Source organism: Rhinatrema bivittatum, chromosome 5 (genome assembly GCF_901001135.1).
Source record: "Rhinatrema bivittatum chromosome 5, aRhiBiv1.1, whole genome shotgun sequence".
Classification (NCBI taxonomy): Eukaryota; Metazoa; Chordata; class Amphibia; order Gymnophiona; family Rhinatrematidae; genus Rhinatrema; species Rhinatrema bivittatum.
Genome location: NC_042619.1, coordinates 306,587,558 through 306,607,741, shown reverse-complemented (window position 1 = coordinate 306,607,741; position 20,184 = coordinate 306,587,558). Strand labels below are relative to the sequence as shown.

Below are 20,184 nucleotides of genomic sequence, written 5' to 3'. Positions count from 1 at the left end.
CCATCAAGCCCAGCATCCTGTTTCCAACAGTGGCCAATCCAGGCCATAAGAACCTGGCAAGTACCCAAAAACTAAGTCTATTCCATGTTACTGTTGCTAGTAATAGCAGTGGCTAATTTCTAAGTCAACATAATTAATAGCAGGTAATGGACTTCTCCTCCAAGAACTTATCCAATCCTTTTTTAAACACAGCTACACTAACTGCACTAACCACATCCTCTGGCAACAAATTCCAGAGTTTAATTGAGCGTTGAGTGAAGAAGAACTTTCTCCGATTAGTTTTAAATGTGCCACATGCTAACTTCATGGAGTGCCCCCTAGTCTTTCTATTATCTGAAAGACTAAATAACCGATTCACATCTACCCGTTCTAGACCTCTCATGATTTTAAACTCCTCTATCATATCTCCCCTCAGCCGTCTCTTCTCCAAGCTGAAAAGTCCTAACCTCTTTAGTCTTTCCTCATAGGGGAGCTGTTCCATTCCCCTTACCATTTTGGTCGCCCTTCTCTGCATGCTAGGAGACTGGGCATGCAAATGGCAAATGAAATTTAATGTGGGACAGTGCAAAGTGATGCACTTAGGGAAGAGTAACCTAAATTATAGCTACATAATACAAGGTTCCACATTAGGAGTCACCGTTCATGAAAAGGAGCTAGGCATCATTGTTAATACGTTGAAATCTTCTGGTTAGTGTGCAGCAGCATGCATAACCTTTCTGTTACACTGGTTACTGTATTGATAGTGTTGTTTAGCGCTATGTTTTCTGTAACTGAGATATTGTATGTCTTCACAATAAAAAATGATTTTGCAAAAAAAGAATGCTAGGGATTATTAGGAAAAGAATGGAGAATAACACAGAGAATATCATAATGCCTCTGCATTGCTCCATGGTGCGACCTCATCTTGAGTACAGTGTTCAGTTCTGGTCACCACATCTCAAGAAAGATATAGCAGAATTAGAAAAGGTACAGAGAAGGGTGACCAAAATGATAAAGGGGATGGAACGAGTCCCTATAAAGAAAGGCCAAAGAGGTTAGGACTCTTCAGCTTGGAGACGGCTGAGGGGAGATATGATAGAGGTCTATAAAATAATGAGTGGATTGGAACGAGTAAACGTTAATCGGTTGTTTACTGTTTCAAAAAGTACAAAGTTTAGGATACACAAAATGAAGTTACTAGGTGATATATTTAAAACTAAAAAGAGAAAATATTTTTTGACTCAATGCATAATTAAGCTCTGAAATTCATTGCCAAAGGATGTGGTAAAAGCTCTTAGAGTTTAATTTTAAAAGCCCAGCGTGCACCAAAATCAGGAGATATGTGCATGAGTTGGACTCATGTGCATCCACCGAATTTTAAAAGCCGCCCAGATGCGCGCACCTCCCCTACGGTGCACATCTCAAACGTTTTCCAAAAGGGATGGGGCATGGGTGTGGTCTGGACAGGACATGGGCGTTTCAGGCCGTGGCCAAGAAATGTGCTCATAAATTACTTATGCACCTGGGCCTTGAGCCCAGATTCACTGCCACGTAAGTTTCTTTCTGCTAGGGATGAGGTGTAAGTTAAAAAAATAAAAAGAGAGAGCCATTTCTAAGGGGGTTTAAGGGTCTAGGGCAACTGGGGGAGTGCAGGCTATCAAACCAGGGCGATTTGCAGGACTTAAGTTGTTAACTGGGCAAATTGGTGGACGAACTGGCGTGGATGTGCACCCCTTTTAAAATTCCCCGGCTTACGCGGTAGAAGCGGGATTTACATGCATAGGCACACGTGTACTTAAAATTGGGCACACATATGCACGTGGTCAGGCTATTTTATAACATGCACGCATATACGCATGCAAGTTATAAAATGGGCGCGTATCTGGGCGCGCACCGACACACGTGCGCCAAAGTGCGCTGTGCACCAGTTTGAAAGTTGCCATCCCTGTGCAACCGTGTTTAAAAAAGGTTTAGACAAGTGCCTGGAGGAAAAGTCCATAAACCATTATTAAGATAGAGCTGCAGAAATCCACTGCCTATCCCTGGGATAAGCAGCTTGGAATCTGTCTACCCCCTGGGATCCTGCCAGGTACTTGTGACCTGGATTGGCCACTGTTGAAACAGGATACTGGGCTTGGACTTTGATCTGATCCAATATGGCAAGTCTTATGTTCTTATCTCTGGTGATCTTTGAGCCCCTCTTCTCCCTGAAAAATCACCCTGTCCAGCAACTCTCCTCCTCAGTCAGTAAAGTACATGGCTCCTCTTTAAGCCAGAATCAGCTGGTTCACCTCTGCTTTGGAGGGGGAGGAAGGGGCGGGAGCAGACTGGTGTGCATTGTCCACTGTCCTCAGTCTCCTTGGACAGAGGGATTGGACCTGAAATTCAAAAGCATGGCCTGCTCTTTGCCTCCTTCGGAATGTCAGGAAGGAAGCAAAGCCACATGCTCTCCTCACTCACTCGCTTCTCCTTCCCTCCCCAATCCCACCTAATCCTATCTCCTCCCCTCCTTCACTGTTTCTCTACTCCCTCTGATCGCTTCACTCACAGACTGCCCTCCACGCTAATCATCTCACTCACATCTCATAATCCCTTCAGTCCCATCACTCACGCCCCATAGCACCTGTGATCCCCTAATTCACTCTTTACTCCCCTCCCCCACATAACCCTCAGCCTCTCTGATCCCTTCACTCACTATTTTGCCCTCCCACAGCCCATCACCCACTCTTCTTCTCCTCTCTCCAATCCCTTCATTTATTCCCCCCTTCCCTCACATCCTACATTCACTCTTTTGGCTCTTTCACTCTCTCCAGTCTGGTCACTAGCAGCAGAGATGGTAGGGTCTGACATGATGGCTTAAGAAGCAGGAAGTCAACACACCCAGGAGTGGCAAAAGCAATGGGGCTGGCAGGCATTCACCTTGCATCTCTTTTTTTTTTTTTGCCTTGGCTATTGTCCCTCGCAACCTCCTAAGTTCTGCTGGGAAATTGCACAAAAGTCAAAGCATGTGGTTGCTCTAGTTTCAGGGTAAGCAGCTCCAACACTCTCTGTCAGGGCCGGTGGAAGCATTAGGCAGGGTAGGCAGTGGCCTAGGGCGCCAGAAATGGGTGGGGCGGCAGAGTAGCCGGTAAGGAGGCCAGTTTTGAAAGGACGGATGAGATGAGACATGGAGCTGGGGGCGTTTTCCGGTTTTGGGTATGTGTCATTGAGGGACTGGGGTCATTTGTCATGTGCAATGAGAGAGAGATCACATGATGACCTCACCACATGACATCACATAGAAACATATGGAAACATAGCAATGATGGCAGAAAAGGACCAAATGGTCCATCCAGTCTGCCCAACAAGCTTATGGTAGCATCTGCTGCACCATACAAGCCACCTTTATAATTATCAGTTTCCCAGACTGTCAGTCAGGGCCCTTGTTGGTTGCTGTTTGAGTCCAATTCCCCGTTACCTCTTACCATTGAAGCAGAGAGCAATGTTAGAGTTGCATCAACAACATAAAGGCTTATTGATTAAGGGTATTAACCAGCTGCCGTATCAGTAAATTACTCCCGTGCTTATTTGTTTTTCCAGATTGTGCAATTCAATGTCCTTATTGGTTGCTGTCTGAATCTAATTCCCCTTTTCCTTTTTTTCACCTGCCATTGAAGCAGAGAGCAATGATGGAGTTGCATCAATAATATGAAGGCTTATTGGTTAAGGGTAGTAACTGCCATACCAGCAAGTTACTCCCATTCACTCTTTTCTTCATTCCAATCCTCTAGCCTTAAGGGATCCACAGTGTTTATCCCATGCCCCTTTGAAATCTTTTACTGTTTTTATCTTTACCACCTACTCTGGAAGAGCATTCCAGGCACCCACCACCCTTTCTGTGAAGAAATATTTCCTGACATTGGTTCTGAGTCTTCCTCCTTGGAGTTTCATTTCGTAACCCCTAGTTCTACTGATTTCTTTCCAGCGGAAAAGGTTTGTCATTGATTGTGCATCATTAAAACCTTTCAGGTATCTGAAGATTTGTATCATATCTCTCCTGCACCTCCTTTCTTCCAGGGTATACATATTTATGACATTAAACCTCTCCTCATAAGTCATTTTTGATGGAGACCCATCACCATTTTGGTCGCCCTTCTCTGGACCGCCTCCTTCCTGTCTCTGTCCCTTTTGAGATAGTCTCCAGAACTGAACACAGTACTCCAGGTGAGGCCTCACCAAGGACCTGTATAAGGGCATTATCACCTCCTTTTTCTTACTGGTTATTCCTCTCTCAATGCAGCCCAGCATTCTTCTGGCTTTGCTAACGTCTTGTCACATTGCTTCGCCGTCTTCAAATCACTAGACACTATCACCCCAAGGTCCCTCTCTTGTTCTATGCACAACATTCCTTCACCTCCCATCACATACAGCTCTTTTGGATTACCGAACCCCAGATGCATGACTCTGCACTTCTTGGCATTGAATCCCATTGTTCAAGCTTCCTTAAATCATGTCTCATTCTCTCTGCTCCTACCAGCATGTTCACTCTATTGCAGATCTTAGCATCATCCACAAATAGACAAACTTACCTTCTATCCCTTCCACAATGTCGCTCACAAAGATATTGAACAGAATTGGTTCCAACACTGATCCCTGTGGCACTTCTCCTAACACTGTTTTCTCTTCAGAGCAGGTTCCATTTACCATCACCCATTGTCTTCTATCTGTCAACCAGTTTGTAATCCATGCCACCACCTTGGCGCCCACTCCCAAGCTTCTCATTTTGTTCACGAGTCTCCTATGTGGGACTGTATCAAAAGCTTTACTAAAATCGAAGTAAATCACATTGTGTGGTCTTCCCTGATCCAATTCTCTAGTCATCCAATCAAAAAAATCAATCAGATTCATCTGAAAGGACCTTCCCCTGGTCAAGCCATGCCCTCTCGGATCAAGCAACCCACTGGATTGTAGATAGTTCACTATCCTTTCCTTCAGCAGAGTCTCCATTAATTTTCCCACCACTGAGGTGAGGCTAATTGGTCTGTAGTTTCCAGCCTCCTCTCTGCTCCCACTCTTGTGAAGTGGGACCACCACCACTCTTCTCCAGTCACTCGGCAGCACTTCCATTTCCAGGGATCTATTGAACAGGTCACGCAGCGGACCCACCACCACTCTCTGAGCTCCCTCAGTATCCTGGGATGATCCTCATCAGGTCCCATGGCTTTGTCCACTTTCAGTTTTCCTAGCTCTTCCATACATTCTCTTCTGTAAATGGAGTTTCCTTTACTCCATCTTCATCCACTGTCTTGTCAACTAGCGATGGTCCTTCTCCAGGGTCTTCTTTAGTGAATACCAAACTGAAGTATTTGTTAATATTGCCATCATTTCTTTGTCTCTCTCCACACATTACTCTTGGTCACTTTTTAATTTCACTATACCTCTTTGGACCTTTCTCCTTTCTCTGATATATCTGAAGAATGTTTTGTCACCTCGCTTTACCTCTTTGGCAATCCTTTCTTCTGTTAGACTTTTTGCTTTCTTGACTACTTTCTTCATGTCCCTAAGTTTTTTACCGGATATTCTTCCCTGTGTTCCTCTTTTTGGGATCCTTTATAATTCTTGAATACTGCTTTTTTTGCTTTTATTATGTTAGCCACCCTCTTTGAGAACCAGATCGGTTTCTTATTTCTCTTACTTTTGTTAACTTTTCTAGCATATAGATTTGTTGCCTTTGTAATTGCTCCTTTTAGTTTGGTCCACTGTTGTTCCATCTCTCCCATTTTCTCCCAGGTATGTCCCCATTTTGACAAAGTCTGTATTTTTGAAAGTCAACACTCGTGTCTTCATGTGACATCTCCATATCCTGTTTGCGATGTCAAAATATACTGTTTGATGACCACTGATGCTGAGGTGGGCACCCACCCAGACATTAGCGACATTATCCCTGTTAGTGAGCACTAGGTCAAGTACAGCTCCCTCCTTCGTGGGTTCCATTACCATTTGTTTGAAGAGAGCCCCTTGCAGGGCATCCACTATCTCTCTGCTTCTGGTCGATTCCGCAGTCTACGTCCAGCAGATTAAAGTCTCCAACAATTAACACTTCTCCCTTCTTTCCCTCCTTTTGGATGTCTTCAACCAGATTTCTGTCTAGTTCTTGCATTTGAGTTGGAGGCTTATTAACCACACCAGTAAAAATGGATGCACCATCTTTTTTAGGACGGCCCATAATTCTTCTTCCCTATCCCACATTTCTTGCAGTTCAGTTGCTTGGATATTGTTTTTGACATAAAGAGCTACTCTTCCCCCTTTTCTGTCCTTCCTTAACAAGTTATATCCTGGAACGGCCGTATCCCAGTCTTGACAATCCATGAACCATGTCTCCTTAACAGCAACAATGTCCAAGTCTGCCTCCACCATTAGGGCCTGGAAAGCAGTAATGGTGGAAAGGTGTCCAGCGGACATCTTTCCACCCCTAATGCTTTCTGGTCTTCTCTGCTTCCTATAAGGGCTGGGGAGGCCAAAAACTTCTCCATGCCACTACTGGCTCTTTTCTGTTTTCTCAGGGCAGCCAGAATTGATTTACACAGCTAGCTAATTAAAGTTTGTGCTAATTCAAACCCTTTCAGTCCAATGCAATAAAGTACGCTTAAAAACCATTTGTTCAAACTGGGCGCCTGTTTTTTACTGCGCGCACATTCACCTCCCTTGGGCGCTCGATGCAATAGACAAATGAGCCGCTGTGCTAAAAAGGACGCACTTGGGATAAATTTTGCATCCCTAGCACGCCCATGGCATCGGGCACCCAGGAGACTTGGCTGTGCACGAACTATGAAAACGGACGCTCAGTTTTACGAGCATCCATTTCCTTAACCTGACTGCTGTGAAGATTTATTTTTTTTATGTTGCTGCTTTCTGTGGTTCCTCCGAGTTAATATTGCAATGATGTCAGAGGAGCCACAGAAAAACAGTATTTTCTGCTTTTCTGTTCAGATTTGGGAGCATCTCATGCTCCGGGGCTGGCGTTAATTTTTGAGGGTTAAAATGTGCATGTCAGGTGCATGGTTATTTTTTGCATCGGGGGTACCAGCTAATAGTCTCATCAACCTGCTATTTACATGTGATGAGCGCTATTAGCTATGCGCTGATTTGGACACGCGTTTTGGATGTGCTGATCCTCTTATTGCATCAGGGGTTGTGGACACGCGTCCAACCGCGGGTTAAACTGTGGCACTAGCCTGAGCACATGATATTGCATTGGCCTGTTTATGTGTCTCTTCTTTGCTCTGCAATGTCTGCTTCAGTATCACCCCCTTCCCCAGATGATCTCTGAAATACAGAATGAGAGATGGGGAGGGGCTGGATTAGGGAGCAGACTGGCTCTTCTCTGTGTGCTCCAGGCTCACCCCCTCCCCTGCAAGCTGCCTGGAGGGGAGGGACTGGAGAAGCAAATCTCTGCTTCTCTTAAGCTTGAAAAGAAGTGCTGGAACTGTGATCCTGGTCATGCCCCCACAGTGTAAGCCCTGAGTAGTAGTAGTAGGCTGGATAGTAGGCTTCTGTGGCCTGCTCTAACTTGACCTTAACTTCCAGTGACTGAGTAGCAGGGCCATAGATACAATGGGGCCCACAGCAGCGATTAAGGAGTAGGGCCCAGCCAGTGCCAGGTACCCTGAAGCTCTGCCTAAATGTCAGGGGGGGCTTCTTGTGGTCCTGGGGCTCTGGACAGTTGCCTGATGAACAGTTACAAATTTGAGGCAGGCAAAATATTCTGGGGTTAGGGACTTATCAGGAGGATCCATATCATATGGGACAGATTGAGTCAATCCTGTTCTGACTCTGTTGCAGGTAGGGAATGTTGTTTTGCTTTTCTTGAGGAAATCGGAACTCTTTATTTTCAGACAACTGCTATGCTGCAAGTCCCTAAATGTAATGGAGTACATCAGGACTGGCTCAGTCTCTCTTCTTCATGACTTCTTGTAATTCTTCAGGGCCTGCAGCTTCTCAGGGTTTATCTGTGCCCAGTTCTGCATTTCACTTATTTCGCTCTGACCTGAGCAGCGAGAACGAAATCTGTTTTTCCCTTTCTGTTATCGCAGGCCATGGTGGGATGAATCAGCTGGGTGGGGCCTTCGTGAATGGCCGCCCCCTGCCGGAAGTTGTACGACAACGTATCGTGGACTTGGCGCACCAAGGGGTGAGGCCGTGTGACATCTCCCGTCAGCTGCGGGTCAGTCACGGCTGTGTCAGCAAAATCCTTGGCAGGTAAGAAACAACCAAAGTTCAGTCCTGAGAGAGAGTTTGCCCCTTCCCTCTTCCATACCCAATCCCAATACACACAAGCACACACACACACACACACAAGGCCTGGCATCAACAAGGGAGCCCTCCTCCTCCCTCTGTCATACCTGGTGCTATCACACACAGCGATCAGGACATGTCCTGCCTCTTACCATCAGGACCCTGATAAAGCTCTTCCTTCCAAAGGAACCCCAGATCAGGGTGTTCCCCACCAGTTAACCCCCTGACTGGTGATGAAGATTCTCCTGTTGAGGCAGCGAATCCCAATTTTTCCGTGTTGGAGAGCCATCACAGACTCATTGGACGCTCCACAAAGTTATGTCATCTCAACATTGCCTGCGAATGACGGGAGTGATTTTCAGTTGCTGTAGAGTGTGTACGCACTTTTGTAGCCGCGGACCTTGCAGCTAATTTTCAAAGGAAATCTACTGCATGGTTTCCCTTACAGGTACGGCGGTATAGAAGTGCAACCTGCTTTCACGTCTATGGGTGGTGGAATGGGGGTAAAACGTAGCACATGGATTTGAAAATAAAATCTCCACTTGTTGTACCTCTCCTCGATCACTCCCTGTCCTTGGAAAGACTTCTTTTTGCAATGGGTAATATTTACCCACTATGAGGGGGACGATTTTAAACTGAGGCAAGCTTGCCAGGTAGCTTCTTAGTTACCCAGCAAAATCCCTTTAAAAATTGTCACTGCTATGCATAAACGTGTAACTGATTTCAAATGAGGTGGTGAGGGAATGGTAAGAGGTTGTCCTTGTGATAAGAAGGAGCTAAGAGGTGTGCTTAGTCGAGATGGTAAGCAATTAAATGACGCATTAAAGGTCTTTGATTTATTTTGACAAAAACAACACACACACACACACACACACACACACACACACATGCATGGTAACAAGCAGGAGATCTGCCTTTGACTGCTGAAACCCAGACTGGCATAGGCTGTAATTTTTGCTAAAGATATGATTAGCCAAAGCTCCTACAGGGTAGGCTCAGGAACAATGTCAGAATTGTTTTTTTTTTCATGGAAAAAGTGGTGAACACATGGAATACTCTCCTAGAGGAGGTAATGGGGACAGAAAATGGTAATGAAATTCAAATCAGTAGGGAACGTATGCAAGGCATGACTTTGAGAATGCCTTTCCAGCACAGAATTGTAGAAGGGGTGTTTTTGTGGGGAGATGTCAGTGTGAGGGAGAGTTTGGAGGAAATGGAGAGAGGGATATAGGTAAGGTGTGTGGTGGTGGTGAAGGGGTATATCTTGGAGGATGTTCAGGATGTCTGTGTGTTTTTGGGTGAGTAGAGGATTGTGGAGGAGTTGCACGTTTATGGGGATTTTGGAGGTATTTTTTGGGGGGGTATGGCTGTGTATAGTAGCGGATGTGGGTTTGAGGAACTGTGTGTGGCTTTGTATTGGGAGCTTTGTTTGGGGGAGTGGTGGGTATGGGTGTATATGTATATGTGGGGCTTGCACATTCAGGGTGTGTGTTGGGGAATGAATATGTGGGTTTGTGTTTGGAATTGTATTTTTGGGGAATATGGCTGTGTGTGTGTAACTGGGAGTATGTTTGGGGCAAGTGTGTGCGTGTTTATGCATATAGCAATGTTTGTGGTATATGTGTGTGGGGGTTGTTTTTGGGTTTGCTGAGGGCAAGTGTGTATATGTGGGGTATTTGGGAGTGCACATGTGAGGTGTGTGAGGGAGGGTTGTAGAGGTGTTGGAATATGTGGAGGTGTGTGGTGGGGTGAGAGATAGCATAGGGGTTCATGAGGTGTGTGTAGGTGTTTGTCTCAGGGTGAGAGGTCTGTGGGAGGTGTGTGGTTGTGTGTAGAGGTAGGGATGTGTGGCGTGTGTGTATGTTACTTTGGTAGTGTGCGGGAGGCTGCTTTGGTGCCATCCTTCACTATTTGTGTCAGTAGCTTTTCCCTGCTTGTGTTGCTCTGTGTCAACGTGCTGGAAGAAGGGGCTTTAGGAATGGAGCGTTGGTCAACAGTCCTAACAGCTTTTAACAGTTTCCCACGGAAAGGAGTGGGGATTTTTGAAGGCTCGGTTCTTTGAAAATATTGATCCTGGTTTTATACTTGTCTGAGAGAGTCACATTTTCCTACTGCATGTTAAATTTGGGGAATTTCTATCCCCTTTTTGGAGAGTTATTGTGTTGACAGACAGATGGACAGACAGAAGGACATTGATCCCTTTTACATAATAATGTCCAACATTCCATATTTTGGAAGCATAAAAAGCGTGCAATAAACACAGAGGAGCCCTAGTGGCACGAGGATGGTAATGAAGCACTGGGGTAACCTGCATGCAGGAGCGGTTCATTAAAAACCAGCAATGGTATGACTGCAGTGTGCTTCGCGGAAGGCCCAGAGTAGTCCAGAGTAACCTGCCCAACCTGCTTACAACCCCAAACAGTCGTGGCGCACGGTATCAGCCTTCCAAGAAGGCTGGGATGACCTGCATAGAGGGACTGCGGGTAAAACCCAAGCTTCAATGTGCAAGGGGAGGTCAGGTTTTTTGCTAAAAAAATGTCATATGGTTTGTTTTGCTTTTCTTTCATTTTTATTATTACTTTTTTTTTTTTACATTTCTTCAGTTTTGTTTAATAGTTTTTTGTTTTGAAATGTAAGTATTGTTATTAATGTGCAGTATTTTGGGTTTGTGTGCACCAATTTGTATTAGTGCGCACTATTTCAATTTTGAATTAGTGCACACCAAAAATTAAAAAAAAAAATTCTGAGTTTTTTTATTGTTGTTGTTTTGTTTAAAAAATGACATGAAATGATACAGACATTGTCTATGTCATGTCAAACAAAAGCATATCATTATTTTTTAACACATCCCTAACCTTGGTGGCTATGGGGCTTATTGCAAAACTTGCTAATAAGACACAGAAGGGGGCTAGAGTGCTGGCTTAATTATGGAAAAGGATTTTGGAGTCATTGTGGACAATGCATTTAAATCATCAGCTCAGTGTACAGCGGTGGCCATAAAAGCGAATACAACATTAGGAATTATTTAGAAAGGAATGGAAAATAAGATGGCAAATATAACAATGTCTCTGTGTCAATCCATGGTGCAACTGCACCTTGAGTTTTGTGGGTACCACATCTCTGTTAAAAGTGCAGAGAAGATTTCAGGGATGGAAGATCTCCCTTATGAAGAAAAGTTAAACAGGTTAGCGCTCTTCAGCCTGGAGAAGAGACAACTGAGAGGAGATTTGATAGAGCTTTAAAAACGTGTGTGATGCAGAACACCAGCATGGCATTTCTTATGTTCTTGTGAAGATGGCAAAGACATGAAATGGCCGACTGGCGGGGGAGGTGGATGCCAGCACTGTTACAGATTTGGGGCACATTTTGGACAGATATGGAGGACGGAGGTGGTAATGGGATTGGGAGGTCAGGTAGAAGACATGGGGGTCTGAGGAGCTGGTGTTAGGTTGTATATGGGAATTCATATGTCTTATCCATTCAAAATGGATGAATCTCAACTGCATAGACTGGACGGGCCATTTTGGCTTTCATCTGCTGCCATTTACTATGTTTCAGCAGTAGCATCCACTGGCCAACTAAGGGCTACTATTGGCTGCGCCACAAAAATATGACTTCTGTCATCTCGGGTGGAAGAAGCTTTGCTTATTCTGAATGAGATGATGGATGCGCCATTGGATACTTCTGAAGTGAAACACCAGATGTATAAATATTCTCGGCATGCTTCTCCGGTGCTAGAGACCCATCAGATTCTGCTACACAGCAAGAAACCTTTGCATACAATACATGAAGCAGAAGGCTCTATTTTGTTTGTGCATGGGTGGGGGAGGGGGATTTGTTGTATGAGATGGCATTCCAGTAAACGTTTCAGAGCTTCAGCACTACATTGAGTGATTTTGAGTGAAACAGGATCCATGTTCAGCCTCCCCTTGACTCAGCTTGAAATTTCTCTTCTAGCACCCCTCCAATTTGTATGACATTAATGAGAAATCTCTCACCTCTCCCCCCCTTTTGAGTCATTAATGAGGGAGATCCTACAAATCTCTTCTTAATGACTCCCAAATGAGATCCTACACCTCTCCCACTGCTGAGTCATTACTGAAGCAGACCCCTTGCCCCTCTCCCTGCTGACACTAATGATAGAGCTCTCACACCCCTCCCCATGCTGAGTCGCCAATAAGGAATATCCCCCATCTTTCTACCTGTTAACTCATGAATGAGGGAGGTCCCCCACCCTGTTGTCATTAATTAGAGATCCATGATTCTCCCCCGAGGTGAATCACGCATGAGGGAGATCCCACCTCTTCCCCCATTATTCACAAGTGAGGTAGATCCCACACATTTCCACTTGCCTTTTACCTTGCACAGTCAGATTAGGAGGATTCTACACTCCTTTCTCTGCTGAATCAATGAGAGTGATATCTTACTTCTCACGTTGCTGAGTCATTGAATGAGATTTATTTTCAGTAGCTAAAATAGAGTAAGTCTGATCTCTAAAAGAGTAATGACGTTGACAACATCGTTGAGAATAAATGACATCGTCTTCCTAGGAAGTCACCCTTGCATTGAGGGGCAGTTATCCTTATTTCTCCTTGTAGATGGCACATGTCATCTACAAGGAGAAATAAGGATACACTTAGGAGAGGAGTCCAAAGAAGTCTGCAAAAACTAGGCTTGATACTGTAAATGTGATGGAGGTATATAGATGAAGGAACAAGAAACAAGGAAGACCTGAAGGAGCTGTGTAGAATACAACCACTGTGAAGTGGTAACCCTTTGAAAAAAGCTTAGAGCTCCTTCTTTTCCCTCTGTTACTTGCTTTGTATTGGGTAATTATACTTCTTTCTCTATTGGAGTAGGTACTACGAAACTGGTAGTATACGGCCTGGCGTGATTGGTGGCTCCAAGCCAAAGGTGGCAACTCCCAAGGTTGTGGAGAAAATTGGGGACTACAAACGGCAGAACCCAACAATGTTCGCCTGGGAGATCCGGGACCGCCTCCTGACAGAGGGCGTCTGTGACAATGATACTGTCCCCAGTGTCAGCTCAATAAACAGGTAATGGGGAAGAAGTGGAGTACAGCCAAAATGTGGTGGCTGCGGGCGAAAAAGCAAACTGGAGCCTGTATCAAAAGAACCCTGAAGTGGCTGCCAGAAGAGCTTCCCCAATTCTTCTGGAGTTTGCAGTGCAAGAGGCAGTGTCTTCCAGCGGGCTTGATTCATGGGAGCTCCTCCGGGATCTCATTTCCCTCCCTTGCACACATATTGCAGATGTTTGGAAGTTCCTATCAAGACTTGCCACGCTGGAGATAGTGCCCTGCACTGTATACAGTATAGATCTCTAGAAGGTCTTCCGGAAAGCTCCTGGTGCAAAAAAGATTAGGATTGGTCTCTGATGCAGATCTCGGAGGTGTCAGAGAGAGTGGGCTCCATTACATAAAGTGGATAGCTATGTTTGGATTTAAAGAGAGGGAGCATCTCGGGACCCTCAAAAGGAGACCTGTAAGGTCACAAGGCAAACCTGCCATGAGTCCTTCATCTCAAATGAGATTAACTCCCTTTTCTCGCTGACTCACAATTGCCCATGCCAGAAAGCAGGGTCCCTTCCGGTTACTGCAGCCTGCACATGCCAGCTTCGCTTCCTCCCTTAACCTGCTTTTCTGGTCCCTTAACCTGCTTCCCAGCCTTCAGAATTGTCTCACCTTCCTTATCTTTCTTTTTCGTTGTCAATAACAGAATTATCCGCACTAAGGTGCAGCAGCCCTTCAATCTTCCCATGGAGAACTGTGTGGCCACGAAAGCCCTCAGCCCAGGACACACACTGAGTAAGTGCTGGTTTGTTCCGAGGTCTCTTCCAGCTGCAGATTGTATGGGCTGGAGAACAAATCAAGGCAAAGAGTCTTACCCAGCACTTGGAGAGAGAAGTTGGCGAGAACAGTTAGTGACCATAATTTCTTCCACAGGAAAAAAAAAAAGCTAAATATTACAGCTTGACCTGAACCACAGAGTACATTTAGTAATTACAGCTCTGTCCAATGGGGAAAAAACACAATCCCACAGCACTCACTGCAGCTTTCCCAGGATCTGAACCAGGGAGAACATTTTGTTATTACACTGCCTTTTCTAGAAAGAAAAATAGTCCCCACAGCCCTCACTGCGACTTTTCCAGAACCTTGAAAGGGTTGAGAAGAAGGAGGTTAGAACATAAGAGGAGGAGGAAGAGGAAGAGAATGGCTCTGGGAAACTTAAAAAAAAACCCATTTACATAAGAACTTCCTATTGGAATGAAGAGGAGGAAAAGTCTTTGGAAAATTGGCAATGGTGAAGCCATCTGTTGTGATGAGTGGGAATAACCCCGAGCACCTCTGTGAAGTGCCCTTTCTTAAGAATGTCTGACTTTCAGGGCTCTCCTCCTCTCCTAGTCCAACCCAAAAAAACCAGACTAGTTGACCAGTCTACTGAAAGGGCCTGTCTTGCCAGCCCATATGTTTTAGACATAAGTGGGTCATGTTTGAGCTTTCTAGACCTCATGTAAATGTTTGTGCTTCTTTTCACTCTAGTCCCCAGTTCTGCAGTGACTCCTCCAGAGTCCCCTCAGTCGGACTCGCTGGGGTCTACCTACTCCATCAATGGCCTCCTGGGAATCGCTCAGCCCACCAGTGACAGCAAACGCAAGATCGACGACAGTGAGTCTGCCTTCACGGCTACCCTGGGTTTTGAATCTGAGCTATCACAAGCTTAGGGAGGAAATCACAGATTGCAAGGGGTGAACGTATGGTTCAGTTCCTCAGTTCCACTCTTCTCCTCCCCCCGCACTCTCCACCTTTGTCTCAACCTCTACCCCTCACCTCTTACCCACCCGCCCAACCTTGTCCTCACTTCCATATCCCCCAGCTCTTTGCCCTGCCTTACTATTACTAATCTCTTCTCCGCTCCTTTCCCTCCATTCCCTCACAAGTGCCTCTGGTTTGTTTGGTAGGCACATCACCTTTAGAGTATTCTACGATAGCCATGCAGCTCATATGGAACATGTATCGCCGACAAAAGAGGAATATGCTGAAACCTGTGTCAAATGGGCTCAGCTGAAACCCATGGAGCCAATGGCAAGCTGCTGTCACAACTGGCTTGCTAATAGTTTTACACTTTTGGCATTGCCTAGGATGCCCTTTTCTTCCAATCAGAGTACTCCATAAACAGCTAGTAGCTTCCAATTTTGATGCCTTCGTGACAATGCCAGGGGAGCAGATGGGAGGGAGAAGGATGAAATAATGTCAGAGGTTATTCAGAGCAAGTGACAGAACTTGGATTTCAGCTCATGGTCTAAGGGGTTGGACACTGGCTTAGCAGCTACAAGACTGTCTGTGCCTCAGGCGAACGCTCTGATCGGTATGGTGCCTTCCTTCCCCAGGTGACCAGGACAGCTGCAGGCTCAGCATAGATTCTCAGAGCAGCGGGGGAGCTCCCCGGAAGCACCTCCGCACAGACGCCTACAGCCAGCATCACCTGGACTCTCTGGAGTGCCCCTTTGAGAGGCAGCATTACCCAGAATCCTATGCTTCGCCAAGTCATGCCAAAGGGGAACAGGTTAGTCAAGCACGTGGAGCGGGTGCAGAGCTCGATCCATCGGGAAAGGGAAAGACAAACGAGCTCAGAGACTGACTTGCCGTCACACACAGGATGTGAATCGAGACTGCAGGGGGAGTTCTTGGCAACCTCCATTTCATTTTCCCAGGGGACAAGGTGCTCTCTTTAATTGATGATTGCTTGAAATGCACCGATAAACTAAAGTGAGAGCGTGCCAGACCGGGACACGTATGGAAACTGAATTCCCATCTCATAGGAGAAATAGTGTCTCCTCATGCCTTGGCTGGGGTGCAGTGATGGAGCTAGCGTAGGGTGGGATCCCGAGGATTGTGGTGTCCCATGGAATAATGCAGTGGGGAGATGCAGGACTGTGAAGCAGTGTAAAGTGTGCACATGAAAGACTGAGGGGCAGTGGGAGTTAAGGAAGAAACCACATTCCTTCCTCGCATTTGGAAAGGAAAGTCTATCCTAGTCACTAATGCTCCTTCCAGACTTTATAGAGAGAAGAGGGGGCCATATCGTCAGGGACAGAAGCCAAAAAGGGCAGAAGGAGACCCCCCTCCCTCCAAAGATTTCCTGATTCTGCAGAGACTTGGTATCTTTGGGCTGATGAGCCAGGATGTTGGCAGAGTTGGGGGGAAGGCAGGGATGAGAGATGTCTCTTGCTTCAAGGTCCCCCGGCAGAGCATCCTGTGAGCTTTGATGGGCCTCGGTGCAGTTGTGCATGCACTTCTAGCTCAGAGACCATCTGCTGACAGGCAGCAGGCACCGCCATCCAGGAAATGAAAGGTCTGATGCTCCTCTCTGTTGGAGGATGAAGGGTGGGTGGGGAGCAGGGGGGGAGAAGTGAATAAAACCTCCAAAATTGAGCAAGCAGCTAAGCAGCATCATTACAGGCTCAGCAGGGTCTCTGCACATGGATATGGAGAAGGAAACAGTCTGTGTACAAGCAACTCCATCCCTAGATTCTGTAAAACCACCTCCCACTGCTCTGCGCCTAACATTAAGGTCTGGGTCGGGCAGTCTGCAGCCAGGGCCCATTCCAGGCAGCGCCATCTTCATGCACCGAGGTAAAGAAAAAAGACCCGCAGGATGAAAAGCAGAAGGCCTCTTGTAGCAGCACCTCTTATATCACAGAGACAAAGGGAGGCTGAATCAGTCTTCCATATAACCCTGTATCCCAAAGCGCTTTGTACAGTACACGCAGACCCCCACTCACAGGTACCCCTGCATCCCAAAGTACACTACTCAGACAGATACACACACCCATGTAACCCAAAGCACTTTGTACAGTACAAACAGAGCTTCTCACTCACAGATATCCCATATCCCAAAGCACTTTGTACAGTACTCGCAGAGATCCCACTCACAGGTACCCCTAAGTACACTACTCAGCAGACACACACATACCCATGTAACCCAAAGCACTTTTTACATAAGAACATAAGAAATTGCCATGCTGGGTCAGACCAAGGGTCCATCAAGCCCAGCATCCTGTTTCCATCAGAGGCCAAACCAGGCCACAAGAACCTGGCAATTACCCAAACAATAAGAAGATCCCATGCTACTGATGCAATTAATAGCAGTGGCTATTCCCTAAGTAAACTTGATTAATAGCCGTTAATGGGCTTCTCCTCCAAGAACTTATCCAAACCTTTTTTTGAATCCAGCTACACTAACTGCACTGACCACATCCTATGGCAATAAATTCCAGAGCTTAATTGTGCATTGAGTGAAAAAGATTTTTCTCCGATTAGTCTTAAATGTGCTACTTCCTAACTTCATGTAATGCCTCCTAGTCCTTCTATTATCTGAAAAGGTAAATAACCGATTCAAATCTACTCATTCAAGACCTCTCATGATCTTAAAGACCTCAGCTGTCTCTTCTCCAGGCCAAACAGTCCTAACCTCTTCAGCCTTTCCTCATAGGGGAGCTGTTCCATCCCCTTTATCATTTTGGTTGCCCTTCTCTGTACCTTCGCCATCGCAACTATATCTTTTTTGAGATGCGGCAACCAGAATTGTACATAGTATTCAAGGTGCGGTCTCACCATGGAGCAATACAGAGGCATTATGACATTTTACGTTTAAACTATTCCCTTCCTAATAATTCCTAACATTCTGTTTGCTTTTTTGATTTCTACAGTACACTGAGCTGACGATTTTTTTTTTTTTTAATTTATAATTTTTCAAATTATAACATTTACATCAAGTAATAGTATCATGCATACAGTTCAGGAAAAATTTAATACAAATATACTTCAACAAAATATATCTGTACTAGCCCACATCAAGGGGAAAGGAGAAATAAGGATATGAGTGCTAGTCAAATTATTTTATCCACCCCATTCCTAAATTACTGAGAAATCTGTACTTTATCCCCAATAAAACGCTGTAACTGTAAAGGGTCAAAGAAAACAAACTTATTTGATTGATATGTAATCTGGCATTTACATGGGAATTTCAAAAAGAAAATAGCACCTAAATCCAAAACTGCCTGTTTTAATGATAAAAATTGTTTCCTCCTTGCTTGAGTTACCCGTGACACATCAGGAAAGATCTGTATCTTTTGTCCACAAAAGTTAAAATTTTTGTTTTGAAAATACTTATTAAAGAACAGATCTTTATCTTTTTTTAACAGAAAGGTAACAAGCAAGGTAGCTCTAGATTCAATGTTATCCAAAGAATCCTCAAGGAAGGTAGTCACACCTGGACTCTCCAGTGTATCTACCCCTCCCTCGGCAGCCTGTGTAATTTTCCTAATAGGCAAGTAATACATTTTTGAGATATTGGGTATAGCCTGAGATTCATACGAAAGGATTTCAACTAAATATTTCTTAAACAATTCTATCTCTGACATCAATCTGGATTTAGGAAAATTTAATAAGCGCAAATTATGAGATCTCATATCATTCTCCATCATTTCCATCCTAGAATGCAATGTTAAATTATCCTTTATGAAAGTCACATTAGTTGCCTGTATGTTTTTAACAACAGGATCCAAATTTGCCATTGATAGCTCCATTTTCTCAGTTCTTTTATCTAGATCCAACAGCTTTTCTCTGGTTTCTTCTGAAAAAGCATGAACTTTAGATACCGTCCCTGAAAACTTTTTATCCATACTCCTCATTAATCTCCACAAGTCCAACATAGTAACATTTTCAGGTTCTGGTACACATTCTTCCACTGTTATATCAAACACAGGAACCGTTGGGCACGGAACAATGATATTTCTGCCTATACCCTCATTTTCTACAACATTACTATTTTGGATATTACACACAGGGTTATCAGGTGTTAATGAATTCAGGAAGAGAGGCTGTGAGGACTTGGGGGTAGGAGGTACTGCTGCCATAGCAGCACCTTCTATTAGTCCCTCTACAACGGATTCACGCATCCTAGTTATGTGTGAATCCATTGGTCCAACTTTTTTTGACAACGGAGATATTGGTGATGAAGTAATATTTTTTGACTTACGTTTCCTGCCCATTTCTTTTTCCTTTTTTTCTTTTACCCGCGCGCCCCTTTGGCGCGCGGCTTCAGCTGCGCGCCGCAGGGCTGTGATTTTTATCAGCCCGCGGGGGTGCCTCCCGGAGACGTCACTTCCGGGTCCCGCCCCCAGTCCGGGTCTCTCCTCAGCAAAAAGTTCAAATAGGAAATCTTTTTACCAGCGGTAGCAGGAACAAAGGAGGGCTTCTCCAGCACACGAACCTTTCTCTCTCCTCTCCCTGAGCTGACGATTTTAAAGTATTATCCACTATGATGCCTAGATATTTTTCCTGGGAGGTAGCTCCTAATATGGAACCTAACAAGGGTTATTTTTCCCTATATGCAACACCTTGCACTTGTCCATATTAAATTTCATCTGCCATTTGAAAGCCCAATCTTCCAGTCTTGCAAGGTCCTCCTTTAATGTATCACAATCCGCTTGTGATTTAACTAATCCGAATAATTTTGTATCGTCTGCAAATTTGATAATCTCGTCTTATTCCTTTCCAGATCATTTATATATATATATATATATATATATATATATATATATATTGAAAAGCACTGGTCCAAGTACAGATCCCAGAGGCACTCCACTGTTTACCCTTTTCCACTGAGAAAATTGACCATTTAATCCTACTCTTTGTTTTCTGTCTTTTAACCAGTTTGTAATCCACGAAAGGACATCACCTCCTATCCCATGACTTTTTAATTTTCTTAGAAGCCTCTCATGAGGGACTTTATCAAACGCCTTCTGAAAATCCAAATACACTACATCCACCGGTTCACCTTTATCCCCATGTTTATTAACCCCTTCAAAAAAATGAAGCAGATTTATTAGGCAAGACTTCCCTTGGTT

The 20,184-nt window shown here is 44.8% G+C and overlaps 1 protein-coding gene across 12 annotated transcripts in view; it reads left to right on the top strand.

Annotated features, from left to right (window-relative positions):
* The window catches only part of PAX8 (paired box 8), a 103,893-nt gene that overhangs the window by 46,773 nt on the left and 36,936 nt on the right, over positions 1-20,184 (top strand). For 8 of the 12 annotated variants that reach the window (XM_029604255.1, XM_029604259.1, XM_029604257.1 and 5 more), the window contains 5 exons: positions 8,052-8,217; positions 13,110-13,310; positions 13,989-14,077; positions 14,813-14,938; positions 15,661-15,836. In XM_029604255.1, coding sequence (XP_029460115.1) covers positions 8,052-8,217; positions 13,110-13,310; positions 13,989-14,077; positions 14,813-14,938; positions 15,661-15,836 — 758 coding nt within the window. The remainder of the gene's footprint in view (positions 1-8,051; positions 8,218-13,109; positions 13,311-13,988; positions 14,078-14,812; positions 14,939-15,660; positions 15,837-20,184) is intronic. The other 4 variants (XM_029604260.1, XM_029604254.1, XM_029604253.1 and 1 more) reach the window with 1 other exon arrangement.